This window comes from Triticum aestivum, chromosome 6D (assembly GCF_018294505.1).
Source record: "Triticum aestivum cultivar Chinese Spring chromosome 6D, IWGSC CS RefSeq v2.1, whole genome shotgun sequence".
In the NCBI taxonomy this organism is placed as follows: Eukaryota; Viridiplantae; Streptophyta; class Magnoliopsida; order Poales; family Poaceae; genus Triticum; species Triticum aestivum.
In genome coordinates, this window is record NC_057811.1 from 435,926,259 (window position 1) to 435,940,388 (window position 14,130).

General features: G+C 44.6%; 2 protein-coding genes across 2 annotated transcripts; both read left to right on the top strand.

The window, feature by feature from the left end:
- The first annotated feature begins 9,212 nt into the window (after positions 1-9,212).
- Positions 9,213-11,225, top strand: LOC123145652 (probable tyrosine-protein phosphatase DSP2). The gene is made up of 5 exons (XM_044565121.1): positions 9,213-9,521; positions 9,628-9,721; positions 10,473-10,530; positions 10,653-10,696; positions 10,786-11,225. The coding sequence occupies exons 1-5, from the start codon at positions 9,277-9,279 to the stop codon at positions 10,957-10,959; spliced, it is 615 nt and encodes a 204-aa protein (XP_044421056.1). The 5' UTR covers positions 9,213-9,276; the 3' UTR covers positions 10,960-11,225.
- Positions 11,226-11,357: 132 nt separating this feature from the next.
- LOC123145651 (splicing factor, arginine/serine-rich 19) lies at positions 11,358-13,055 on the top strand. Its single transcript, XM_044565120.1, has one exon. It carries the CDS (start codon positions 11,616-11,618, stop codon positions 12,738-12,740), a length of 1,125 nt encoding a protein of 374 aa, XP_044421055.1. The 5' UTR covers positions 11,358-11,615; the 3' UTR covers positions 12,741-13,055.
- The last annotated feature ends 1,075 nt before the right edge of the window (positions 13,056-14,130 follow it).

Here is a 14,130-nt window from a genome sequence, read left to right on the forward strand (position 1 = left end):
GCATCGGTCACGGAGGGTTTCTACATCAACACCATAGCCTTCGGGTCCATAGTTATTAGCTAGATGGCTTCTTCTCTCTCTTTGGATCTCAATACAAAGTTCTCCTCGATCTTCTTGGAGATCTATTCGATGTAACTCTTTTTGCGGTGTGTTTGTCGAGATCCGATGAATTGTGGGTTTATGATCAAGATTATCTATGAACAATATTTGAATCTTCTCTGAATTCTTTTATGTATGATTGGTTATCTTTGCAAGTCTCTTCGAATTATCAATTTAGTTTGGCCTACTAGATTGATCTTTCTTGCAATGGGAGAAGTGCTTAGCTTTGGGTTCAATCATGCGGTGCTCGATCCCAGTGACAGTAGGGGAAACGACACGTATTGTATTGTTGCCATCGAGAATAAAAAGATGGGGTTTATATCATATTGCTTGAGTTTATCCCTCTACATCATGTCATCTTACCTAATGCGTTACTCCGTTCTTATGAACTTAATACTCTAGATGCATGCTGGATAGTGGTCGATGTGTGGAGTAATAGTAGTAGATGCAGGCAGGAGTCGGTTTACTTGTCACGGACGTGATGCCTATATACATGATCATGCCTAGATATTCTCATAATTATGCACTTTTCTATCAATTGCTCGACAGTAATTTGTTCACCCAACGTAATACTTATGCTATCTTGAGAGAAGCCACTAGTGAAACCTATGGCCCCCGGGTCTATTTTCCATCATATTAATCTTCTATCAACTAGCTATTTCTTTCGCCGTTTATTTTGCAATCTTTACTTTCAATCTTTATCATAAAAATACCAAAAATATTATCTTATCATCTCTATCAGATCTCACTTTTGCAAGTGGCCGTGAAGGGATTGACAACCCCTTTATCGCGTTGGTTGCAAGGTTCTTATTTGTTTGTGTAGGTACAAGGGACCTGCGTGTGGCCTCCTACTGGATTGATACCTTGGTTCTAAAAAACCGAGGGGAATACTTACGCTACTTTGCCGCATCACCCTTTCCTCTTCAAGGGAAAAATCAACGCATGCTCAAGAGGTAGCAAGAAGGATTTCTGGCGCCATTGCCGGGGAGTCTACGCACAAGTCAAGACATACCAAGTACCCATCACAAACTCTTATCCTCGCATTACATTATTTGCCATTTGCCTCTCGTTTTCCTCTCCCCCCACTTCACCCTTGCCGTTTTATTCGCCCTCTCTTTCCGTTCGCTTCTTTTTCGCTTGCTTCTTGTTTGCTTGTGTGTTGGATTGCTTGCTTGTCATGATGGCTCAAGATAATACTAAATTGTCTGACTTTACCAATACCAACAACAATGATTTTCTTAGCACTCCAATTGCTCCTCTTACCGATGCTGAATCTTGTGAAATTAATGCTGCTTTGCTGAATCTTGTCATGAAAGATCAATTCGCCGGCCTTCCTAGTGAAGATGCCGCTACCCATCTAAATAGCTTTGTTGATTTATGTGATATGCAAAAGAAGAAAGATGTGGACAATGATATTGTTACATTGAAGATATTTCCTTTTTCGCTTAGTGATCGTGCTAAAACTTGGTTTCGTCTTTGCCTAAAAATAGTATTGATTCTTGGAATAAGTGCAAAGATGCTTTTATCTCTAAGTATTTTCCTCCCACTAAGATCATCTCTCTTAAAAACGATATTATGAACTTTAAGCAACTTGATCATGAAAATGTTGCACAAGCTTGGGAGAGAATGAAATTAATGATACGTAATTGCCCTACACATGGTTTGAACTTATGGATGATTATACAAAAAATTTATGCCGGATTGAATTTTGCTTCTAGAAATCTTTTAGATTCGGCCGCGGGAGGCACTTTTATGGAAATCACTTTAGGAGAAGCTACTAAACTCCTAGATAATATTATGGTTAATTATTCTCAATGGCACACTGAAAGATCTACTAGTAAAAAGGTGCATGCAATTGAAGAAATTAATGTTTTGAGTGGGAAGATGGATGAACTTATGAAATTGTTTGCTAATAAGAGTGTTTCTTCTGATCCCAATGATATGCATTTGTCTACTTTGATTGAGAATAATAATGAATCTATGGATGTGAATTTTGTTGGTAGGAACAATTTTGGTAACAACGCTTATAGAGGAAACTTTAATCCTAGGCCGTATCCTAGTAATGCCTCTAATAATTATGGTAATTCCTACAACAACTCTTATGGAAATTTTAATAAGATGCCCTATGATTTTGAGACTAGTGTTAAAGAATTCATGATTTCTCAAAATAATTTCAATGCTTTGCTTGAAGAAAAATTGCCTAAGATTGATGAACTGGCTAGGAACGTGGATAGAATTTCTCTTGATGTTGATTCTTTGAAACTTAGATCTATTCCTCCTAAGCATGATATCAATGAGTCTCTCAAAGCCATGAGAATTTCCATTGATGAGTGCAAAGAAATAACCGCTAGGATGCGTGCTAAGAAAGATTGCTTTGTAAAAGCGTGTTCTTCTAGTTTTCATGATAATAAAGATAAAGATCTAAAAGTAATTGATGTGTCCCCTATTAAATATCTGTTTTGCAATATGAATCTTGATAATGATGGGATTGGAGATGAGTCAACTTTAGTTAAAAGGCGTCCCAATGATTCGGAGTTTTTAGATCTTGATGCAAAATTTGGTAAAAATGGGATGGAAGAGGTCAAAACTTTAGATAGCAATGAACCCACTATTTTGGATTTCAAGGAATTTAATTATGATAATTATTCTTTAATAGATTGTATTTCCTTGTTGCAATCCGTGCTAAATTCTCTGCATGCTTATAGTCAAAATAAGGCTTTTACTAAACATATTGTTGATGCTTTAATGCAATCTTATGAAGAAAAGCTTGAATTGGAAGTTTCTATCCCTAGAAAACTTTATGATGAGTGGGAACCTACTATTAAAATTAAAATTAAAGATCATGAATGCTATGCTTTGTGTGATTTGGGTGCTAGTGTTTCCACAATTCCAAAAACTTTGTGTGATTTGCTAGGTTTCCGTGAATTTGATGATTGTTCTTTAAACTTGCACCTTGCGGATTCCACCATTAAGAAACATATGGGAAGAATTAATGATGTTCTTATTGTTGCAAATAGGAATTACGTGCCCGTAGATTTCATTGTTCTTGATATAGATTGCAATCCTTCATGTCCTATTATTCTTGGTAGACCTTTCCTTAGAATGATTGGTGCAATTATTGATATGAAGGAAGGAAATATTAGATTCCAATTTCCGTTAAGGAAAGGCATGGAACAATTTCCTAGAAAGAAAATAAAATTACCTTATGAATCTATCATGAGAGCCCCTTATGGATTGCATGCCAAAGATGGCAATACCTAGATCTATCCTTGTCTTTATGCCTAGCTAGGGGCGTTAAACGATATCGCTTGTTGGGAGGCAACCCAATTTTATTTTAGTTTTTTGCTTTTTGGTTCTGTTAAGTAATAAATAATCCATATAGCTTCTGGTTAGATGTGGTTTTATGTTTTAGTTAGTGTTTGTGCCAAGTAAAACCTATAGGATCTTCTTGGATGATAGTTATTTGATCTTGCTGAAAATTCCAGAAACTTTCTGTTCACGAAAACAATTGTTAAAAATCATCAGAACGTGATAAAATACTGATTCCAATTGCAGTAGATCAATAAACAAATTATCTAGGTCGTCCTATTTTGTTAGATTTTTCTGAGTTCTAGAATTTTGCGTTTGATACAGATTACTACAGACTGTTCTGTTTTTGACAGATTCTGTTTTTCGTGTGTTGTTTGCTTATTTTGATGAATCTATGGCTAATAATGGAGTTTATGAACCATAGAAAAGTTGGAATACAGTAGGTTTAACACCAATATAAATAAAGAATGAGTTCATTACAGTACCTTGAAGTGGTGTTTTGTTTTCTTTCGCTAACGGAGCTCACGAGATTTTCTGTTGAGTTTTGTGTTGTGAAGTTTTCAAGTTTTGGATAAAGATTTGATGGATTATGGAACAAGGAGTGGCAAGAGCCTAAGCTTTGGGATGCCCAAGGCACCCCAAGGTAAAATCCAAGGACAACCAAAAGCCTAAGCTTGGAATGCCCCGGAAGGCATCCCCTCTTTTGTCTTCGTCCATCGGTAACTTTACTTGGAGCTATATTTTTATTCACCACATGATATGTGTTTTGCTTGGAGCGTCTTGTATGATTTGAGTCTTTGCTTGTTAGTTCTCCACAATCATCCTTGCGGTACACACCTTTTGAGAGAGACACACATTAATCGGAATTTATTAGAATACTCTATGTGCTTCACTTATATCTTTTGAGTTAGACAATTTTGCTCTATGTGCTTCACTTATATCTTTTAGAGCACGGTGGTGGTTATATTTTATAGAAATAATTGATCTCTCATGCTTCACTTATATTATTTTGAGAGTCCTTTAGAACAGCATGGTAATTTGCTTTGGTTATAAAATTAGTCCTAATATGATAGGCATCCAAGATAAAAACTTTTAAGTGCATTGAATACTAAGAGAAGTTTGATACTTCATAGTTGTTTTGAGATATAAAGGTGGTAATATTAAAGTTTTCTAGTTGAGTAGTTGTGAATTTGAGAAATACTTGTGTTGAAGTTTGCAAGTCCCGTAGCATGCACGTATGGTAAACGTTATGTAACAAATTTGAAACATGAGGTGTTCTTTGATTGTCATCCTTATGAGTGGCGGTCGGTGACGAGCGATGGTCTTTTCCTACCAATCTATCCCCCTAGGAGCATGCGCGTAGTGCTTTGTTTTTGATGACTTGTAGATTTTTGCAATAAGTATGTGAGTTCTTTATGACTAATGTTGAGTCCATGGATTATACGCACTCTCAACCTTCCATCATTGCTAGCCTCTTCGGTACCGTGCATTGCCCTTTCTCACCTTCAGAGTTGGTGCAAACTTCGCCGGTGCATCCAAACCCCGTGGTACGATACGCTCTATCACACATAAACCTCCTTATATCTTCCTCAAAACAACCACCATACCTACCTATTATGGCATTTCCATAGCCATTCCGAGATATATATTGCCATGCAACTTTCCACCGTTCCGTTTATTATGACACGCAACATCATTGTCATATTGCTTTGCATGATCATGTAGTTGACATCGTATTTGTGGCAAAGCCACCTTTATAATTCTTTCATACATGTCACTCTTGACTCATTGCTCGACAGTAATTTGTTCACCCACCGTAATACTTATGCTATCTTGAGAGAAGCCACTAGTGAAACCTATGGCCCCGGGGTCTATTTTCCATCATATTAATCTTCTATCAACTAGCTATTTCTTTCGCTGTTTATTTTGCAATCTTTACTTTCAATCTTTATCATAAAAATACCAAAAATATTATCTTATCATCTCTATCAGATCTCACTTTTGCAAGTGGCCGTGAAGGGATTGACAACCCCTTTATCGCGTTGGTTGCAAGGTTCTTATTTGTTTGTGTAGGTACAAGGGACTTGCGTGTGGCCTCCTACTGTATTGATACCTTGGTTCTCAAAAACTGAGGGAAATACTTACGCTACTTTGCTGCATCACCCTTTCCTCTTCAAGGGAAAAACCAATGCATGCTCAAGAGGTAGCAATGGGAACCGTCTGTTGTTGAGAATGTATCTTCAAATGTTGTGCATTTGGTGTAGAACTATAAAGAATGCCCTCATGTTCATCAACAAAATGTTTCGTCGACTGATTTTAACACTGCTCTTATAGTGATGGGTTTTTCTTTGCTGTCAAAGAAGTGTCATTAATTGACCAAGGAATCAATGCAAAACTATTTAGCAACAAGCATGTAAGCTTGTGGGTTTTGACGTGCTTGATCAGTTGTCTTGCTTACACTGCTTCAAACGTTATGTTTGTTGACACTCAGTCATGTTTATATTTACCCAAATGATAAGGGCGACACGTCAGGTGCGTGGCACTCCGGCCCTGACGTTTTTCGATGGCAATTTTAGTCACGCAAGGATGGCCATTTCCAGTGACACACGATAAGTTTCTGTCAAAAATATACCGAAGCACGAAACTTGCCATGCTTGACAATTAAAGATGTCATACTCGCGTAACTAAACTTGCCGTCGAAAACGTCAAAAACACTCGAAGTTGCCATGTGCTTGTACTTGCCATTCGGTACTAATCAGGGTCCTATATTTAACATTCAACCATGCAAATTGCAGAGCACAACAGGAGGACAAATAGGGTTTCAGCAAAGAGGAATCCCTTTGCCTAGCCAGAAGCTTGCATGGAGGTTGGTTCTATCTGCTGTGCACTATACTGGAACGCCACTGGCAACACACCCATCCTCCTCACTTGGCCTAAACCTAACCTAACAAACGGGAAACTTTGATTGGTCGTGCAATAGCTTAGCGCTTATTAGAAGGAGCCGTGCAATAATGCATGTTTAGCCCGTTGCTTTGCCTGATTATGGTATGCAGATTGCAGATGCCCTTTTCTGGAAGTGGTTTCCATATACCGTAAAGAGATTAGACAACACACCAAAGACAAATCATGCTCTGTCAGTCGTCATAAGATATTGTATTATTGTGTCCTCTAGAATTTTTGGCTGGTGGAACTTGTAACAGCAATGCCGCACAGAAAAGCTTGTCTTGCCATAGGTTTTGGCACAATAATTCAATGATGTCTCGTTTTGAAATGCCCGAGCTTTGTAGGGGGGGGGGGGGGGGGGGGAAATAGTGGGTTTCTCTGCTCCCAATTCAAGTGAATTAATTGGTTCTGATCACACACATTTTTATTGCTTCTGGTCACAAACTTAGCGGCTAAGGTTTTATGTCTCTCTTCAAGAACTAACCCCGCAAGCCACAAACACGTGTGGGTCGTACCCAAACTAGACGAAGAAGAAATGCTTAAAGCAAAATGAATTTCTCAATGTACATATATCTACTTGTGTTTTATCTGGAAAAAAATTAACCCAGGAAACGACGGTTCAGCGAGCAGTCAAAAATACCATAATTTTCTTGAATATCTGTGGTTGTTTTAGGGCATCTTTGATTCAAAGAATTTTAATAAGAATTTTGAAGGATCAAAATCCTTAGGAATTTTTGTTGTGTTGATTGCTTAATTCGTCGGATTGAATAGATTTTTTTCTGAAGATTCCTTTGTAGTGCATTTCATAGGAATTTTCGCATTCGCTCAAACCTCTTGGAAAGGATCACATATTTTCTCATGCAGTCAAGCAAACCAAAATTTTGTAGGATTCAAATGGTCATGACATCACAATCCTAGGTTTGTCCTATCCTACATTTTTTTAAATCATGCAAATCAAGAGGCCCACGGAGGATTTGGTTTGTCCAACTTCAAGGGATCGGAACAGAAATATCAGAGCTTTGACAACTTCTTACTCAAGGTCCAAATGTATTTAGGCTCGCAAAGCAATGTATTTGAGGAGTGCGTCAAACTGATGGGTGCCCCATACCCGGCAGGCGTACTGGTTGGGACCTCAGGTCTTAGATATTAGGTTTGGCTGCGAGGTCTGTTTAGTCCCTCAACAGCTGAGCACGTCACGGTCGCCACCGATACACCTCGGCACCATGCTGTCAAGTACCACCAGCCGACACAGCTTGAAGTCTTTGAAAGATCTGTCGTACGTAGCACCTGCCGACCAGGCATGACAAAGTGTAGCACCTGTCGGTCAGGCATGACTTGACATCTCCACTGAAGCTCCGTGCAAGACGAAGCCGCTCCACCTCCTGCCTCTGACTTCCAGCGCTGCTCCACAAACGATGCTCCCAAGAGAGAAACGACACCGCAGTGCCGCCATCGTCTGATCTGGAACACCAGATCCTAGAGTTTCCCCCATAGCAACACAAGTGTGTCGACAGTAGTTACACGACGATGCCTTCATAAATGTAACGGCGTAGAACGCCGCCATCGTCTACCATCGGCTCGGTTTTCACCGGCAACCATGTCTCCCTAACTCGCAGCCGGGACTAGATGATGGATCTCGAGATCCGATCACCAAGCCTCTGGCCGACCACCTCCGACGAAGAAGATGACCACCACCACTGGCTACACCGGCCAAAACAGATCTGCCAGAGATGCCGTCGAGCAGTCCACCAGGCCCTCGACACCGTTGCTGATCTAAAGCCAGATGACGTGCCGCCGAAGACCGCATCGCGTCGCCGCCCGATCCAGGCCAGCCGCCGCAGGCAGGCAGCCGCCCGTGGCCCGAGGCAGGGCCGACCACCGCCGCCGTCGTCGAAGCCATCGCCGCCGCTTCTAGATCGTCTCCACTTGCGACGAAAGTGTGGGATCGCCGGATCGTCTCCACCGTGGGATTTCGATTGTGCTGTCTTTCTCTCGCCCCGCGCTCAATGACTCCGCTCAGCTTTGGGTGACTCGCTATTTTGCTTGGTGTGTGCATGATTTTCAGCTCGTGTGGCTAAACTTCTACTATTTCTATCAATACCTTGAATTTCTAGGTCACCGGATTTCTTACCATCAAGTTAGTAAAAAAAGGCCTGGATCTATTGGCAATAGACTTTGCGCTTTTTTTCTCGAAAAGAGAAGTTTAACATTGCCTCCCCCGTCATCCTCTTGGCTGCTCCTGCCGGCCGCGATCGTTGAACAGGACCTTATCGAAGAACGAAACCGGAAGTTCTTGGCTTGCACACCGAGAACATTGACCTGCTGGACGGGATCATTTCCTATACGGCTATACGTGCTCCCCGTTACACCCGCAGGGCACGTATGTCGCTTTCCTGTCGGTACCAAACCACGACCAGCCGGCAGCGAGATGGCCCGGAATCCCGATCGACCACGCTACAACAGGATCCAGAGCCCCGGATCGACCACGCCACGGCGGCATGCATGATGGGCAGAAGTATCGAGTGTCACTCCATGCCATAGATCCTACAGCACATTTTTCTGAAATCTTGGTGTTTGAACTGAACTTTGCAAACGTCATCACTGACTGTCAAACAAACAAACGTTTACGGCCAGCCTCGTCTCATCCGGTGAAAATCTGGCTCCGGCCACCAATTATCGTCGCACATCGGACGGATCCCGTCAGCAAGCGCTAGATCATCGATGGATGGATCCGTGTCGCTTTCACCTAAAATTTCTCCTCGCCAAATCAAATCACCGTCGATCACATGGCAGCCCTGATGCTCCTCGCCCTCTACAAGTAACCTGCCGTATCGCGGTCTCCTTCCACACGCGCACACAGCACACTCTCGCACTCAACTGAGGCTGAGGCTGACACTTCCCGCCTCTGCCGCGACACCACGGGCCATGAAGCTGGAGGTGTCGCCGAGGCAGAGGACCCAAGAAGCAGAGCAGAACGAGGGCCTTGAGGCATGGAAGCACCCGAAGCAGCTCTGCGCTAGTCTGGACTACGGGGAGGAGGAGGAGGAGGAGGTGACACGGATGGTGCCGCCGCTCAACTTCGGCATGGTGGACGACGGCGTCTTCCGGTCGGGGTTCCCCGACGCGGCCAACTTCCGGTTCCTCGCGTCCCTCAACCTGCGCTCCGTCGTGTGAGTCCCCTTCCCTACCGTACCATGCCGAAATCGTTGGCCACCATGCACCCACGCTTCTCTCTTATGTTCTCAACGCCCCGTGCTGCTTGCTTGGTTGCTCCAGGTACCTGTGCCCGGAGCCGTACCCGGAGCAGAACGCGCGGTTCCTGGGGCGCAGCGAGATCAAGCTCCACCACTTCGGAATCCAGGGCCGCAAGGTATGAACAATTCAGCCTTTGCTTCGTGCATTTCCCAGGACGGGGAAACCATCTTTGCATCGACCTGCATTTTTGCATATAAACGTGGCAGCAGTAAATGATCTTTGGATTCAGAGTAGCCGTGAGCTGTGGCGTGGATGAGCATGCCACTTTCGGCAGCATTTGCCTTTTCTACCACTACTACTTTGCTTGGGCAACTGTCTTACTGGCTCTTTGCAAAGTCTATTTATTTACCAGTCTCTTTCATGAGAAACAGTACATATATCCGACCACTTTCACTTCCATGTTTTCCATCAGAGGCATTACATGATCGACCAGCTCACCTTTTCACCTGCCATGCTACCCTCTGCATTATTGCTATATACATGTCTGCATACACATGGAAAAACGGATGTTGCTACTGCTTGGTGCTTGCCTATCTATCTTCACGTGTCAACAGCTCTAAATTCTATCTGGTATCTACTGCAACGGTGACTCGACGAGAACATATTCCACTGTCGGCTCTTTACTCATCCAGCTACGACCTGCTAGTTAGTGGAAGGCTAAAGGCCGTCGACGCTGCCAAGTTGACGTTCGGTCACAGCTTATTCTGTCGGCGATTAACAATGCATGCATCCTATGGTGGAGCTCACCAACTTTAGTTCAGAATCATCCATGTTTGCACTGCAACTGCAATGCAAACTCTCTTTTGAAAACCTATACGATGTCTGCGAAATGCCTACAAATAACTGAAACCTTGTTGCGACTGCAGGAACCGTTTGTCGGCATCCCCGAAGAAATGATCCGCGAGGCGCTCAAAGTCATCCTTGGTACTATTTCACACATTCACTTACAAATATTTTCACCGATCGAAGGCCGCAAAATCACCCACATAACCGCTTGAAATCTCTCGTTCTCTAACTAACACTTCTCCCTGTTTCCATGGATTCAGACGTAAGAAACCACCCGGTGCTCATCCACTGCAAGAGAGGCAAGGTAGGCCTCCATTGATCATCCATATATTTTGCACCCTACACCTCATACAACACTTTGTAATGAAAATCATAACCATGTGCTTCTTCCAGCACCGTACCGGCTGCGTGGTGGGCTGCCTGAGGAAGCTGCAGAAGTGGCGCCTGTCCTCCGTCTTCGACGAGTATCTGCACTTCGCGGCGGCCAAGGCGAGGAAAACCGACCAGAGGTTCATGGAGCTCTTTGACACGTCAAGCTTGGTGCATCTCTTGGCCTCACAGTGTTGATGAGAGCGAGCGTTTTTCGTTTCTCTTTTGGCTTGTCCCGATCCTGCCACCATGCGGCTGCGACGACCTGTGTTTTCCCGCGGTGATTTACAGAGAATAATGTTACTAGAACAATCATGGGCCATATCTATGAGAGATACGAGGGGACCAATGAGAGATGTACTCCTTGAATGACCAAAAAATGTATTTTTTTTCCAGGTGTATGACACAATATCGTTACTCTCACAAAAATGGTAGAACACCATCGAATGATCGATCTGATAGGATTTCCGAGATGTTATTTCAAAAATTCTGGGCTGGACTGAATGTTTACTGATGCCATTTGACAACTAATTACTTCTCCAGCTTCTGAGTGAGTCTAGTTTTTTGTTTATCTTTTTGCCTAAAAAAACAGTGAGTCTAGTTTTTGTTTTTTTGGAGCTGTGGGTGAGTCTAGCCAGAAAGATGAATGATGGACCGTATAAGGCCATGAGGCCCAAGTGGACATGGGCCTGCTAAGCCCGAATGCCTCACAGGAGAGAAAGGGTTATCGTAGGGAGTACGCTGATATTTTCCTTCCCCTAAATAAACCCCCAAATTGCGAGAGCAAACCACCGAGTCCGCCGCCGCCGCCGCCCACCTTTTTTCCTCTCCCAAACCCTAGCTAGTCTCCGGCGATGGCCCCCAAGCGCGCCGCGAAGAAGGCGGCACCCCCGCCTCCGCCTCCACCTCCGGCTGCCTCCTCCGAGGAGACCGACTCCCGCTCGCGCTCCGAGGAGTCGGACGAAGACGCCGAGTCCCCTCCCCCTGCCCCCACCCCGGCCCCCAAGAGCACGCCGGCGCCCCCGCAGGAAGGCGAGGAGGAGGAGGAGTCTGAAGAGGAAGAGGAGGAGGAGGAGTCTGATGAGGAGCCCGCCCACGCGTCCCCGGCCGCCGCCGCCACCCCCAAGAACAAGCCTCCTCCGCCGCAACAGGGAGGTGACTCCGATTCTTCCGACGAGGAGGAGGAAGAGGAGGAGGAGGAGGAGGTGCCCACCAAGGCGGCCCCTCTCTCCGCCCTGAAGAAACAACCCCCGCCCCCACCGCCGCGGCAGAGCGAGGAATCGGACGCCTCCGACGAGGAAGAAGAGGAGGGTGAGTCCGAGGAGGAGGCGCCGCCGCCGCCGCCGAAGCTTGCTCCAAAGCAGGCGCCAGAGGGCCGGAAGCCCCAGGCAGCGGCCGAGACCAAGAAGCCGGCCGCTTTCAGCCGCATCTGGTCCACCGACGACGAGGTGCGTATCCTCGAGGCCCTCGCGGCTCACCAAAAGCAGCACGGCACGCTGCCGCAGCCCGACGCCCTCGTCGACGCCCTTGCAGGAAAGCTCGACAACCGTGCCTACGGCAGCAAGGAGCTCCAGGGGAAGGTCGCAGCCCTGAGGCGTCGGTACCTCCTTCTCAGCAAGAAGGGCGAGCTCCCGAGCAAGGAGCATGACCGCCGGGTGCTGGAACTTTCCAAGATGGTCTGGGAAGGTGGCGACATGGCCAGCGCCGCAACTGCCTCTGCGAAGGTGGCAAATGGCCAGGAGCCAAAGGGGTTCGAGGAGATGTGTGAGATGTATCCGTACCTGGCGGAGCAGGTGAGGCAGCTGGATGCGGCGAACCCGGGCATGTTCAAGAGGCAGTTCGGGATGATGGATGAGGAGAAGGCGCGCGCCATGGACGAGAAGATCAAGAAGCAGAGGGTGGCGCAGATGAAGGTGGAGCTGCGCCGCCACGACCTGGTAAGGGAGGTGACCAAGGCCATCATCGATCTGGTCGACTGATGGGAGCGTCATGAGCTTACCTGAAATTGTACCGGTGATCACAATGTGGCGATTTGGTGGAGCAAGAAGGTTTCTGAAATTATGAGCTATAATCTGCAAATTTTGGTGTCTCAGATGGTCTTAAGCATGAAACCTATGCTGGAACTGCAAATTGTGCCTGGTGTTGTAAGAATGCTTTTTTCCTGTGACCAGAGCATGCTAGAATTAGCAAATTAGGGGTGTCTTTATGGTGTAAGCATGATGAGACATGTGCTGGAACTGCAAATCGTGCTGGTGGATTAAGAATGTCTTCTTGTGTGGCCAGAGAAGTACGTACGTATGCTAGAACTGGCAAACTGTAGCGTGCTGTTGGGTGCGCGAATCTTTCTTGCAACTGGTTCCATATTGTGTGAGGTTACGAATGAAATGGTTTGCTGAATGTGTAGTTGGTTTAGTAAATCTTTTTCTGTTTTTAGTTTTGGCAGCTCGTTTGTGCAGAGGCTGGTCTTGCTCTTCTGGCTGTTTCAGACTTTGGGTGCAGGCTGGAGCCGTAAGTCTGAAGTATATAAAATGCTTGAGAGGTTGCTCTGAATATCCAAAAATATTCTCTCCTTCCTTGATGTTTCCAGTTCTCTATAGGAGTGTTTTTCCTAAGTTAGGCACATAATCTGTTCTCTGTATCCTTATGCAATGATATATGTTCCCGCTTAGTATTTTTTTCCAAGATGAAAGTTCAAGGCCTATGCAAGGATCAAACTGCAGATTGGTTATAGGTTTTTAAATTATATATGGTTTCCCATTCGGTTCTACATTTAGAGATGAATCTGAAGGAGTGCAGTGAGCATACGACAGATATTGCATCTTCATGCTTATGATGTTCTATTATGTGCAGGCGGCGTGGATATATACGGCTTACAAATTTGTAGTGGTGGTTGAATTGTACCAACCACATCTTATGTTGCCACCAGATATATAATATTAATGTGACTATATAGAAATGGAGAAGGGTCAAAGGTGTTCGATATCATACATTCACGACTACTACTACTTCTGTACCATGGTATGATTCTTTTGTATGTAGTTTTTTGCTTGCAGCATAGACTGTATACATGCCAGATCATGACTGAACTACTGAAGAATTGGCTCCTGAGCAAGCTATACTTTGCATGCTAAAAATTAAATTAATAAGCAACAAAGGGAAACTACAAGTGTTTTTTTCTGCAAGAACCCACAGATTTTTTACTAGATCCTTTTTTGTTTTCAGCAGGTCCTACTACATCTCCTCTCATTTTTTCGCAGGGGCCAGGGCCAGGAATTAAAAAGCAAACAAAAGCAGGGGCCAGGGCCAGGAGTACATCTCCTCTCAGATATTGACTGTATATTCATTGTGTATACACAATTATTCAAAGGT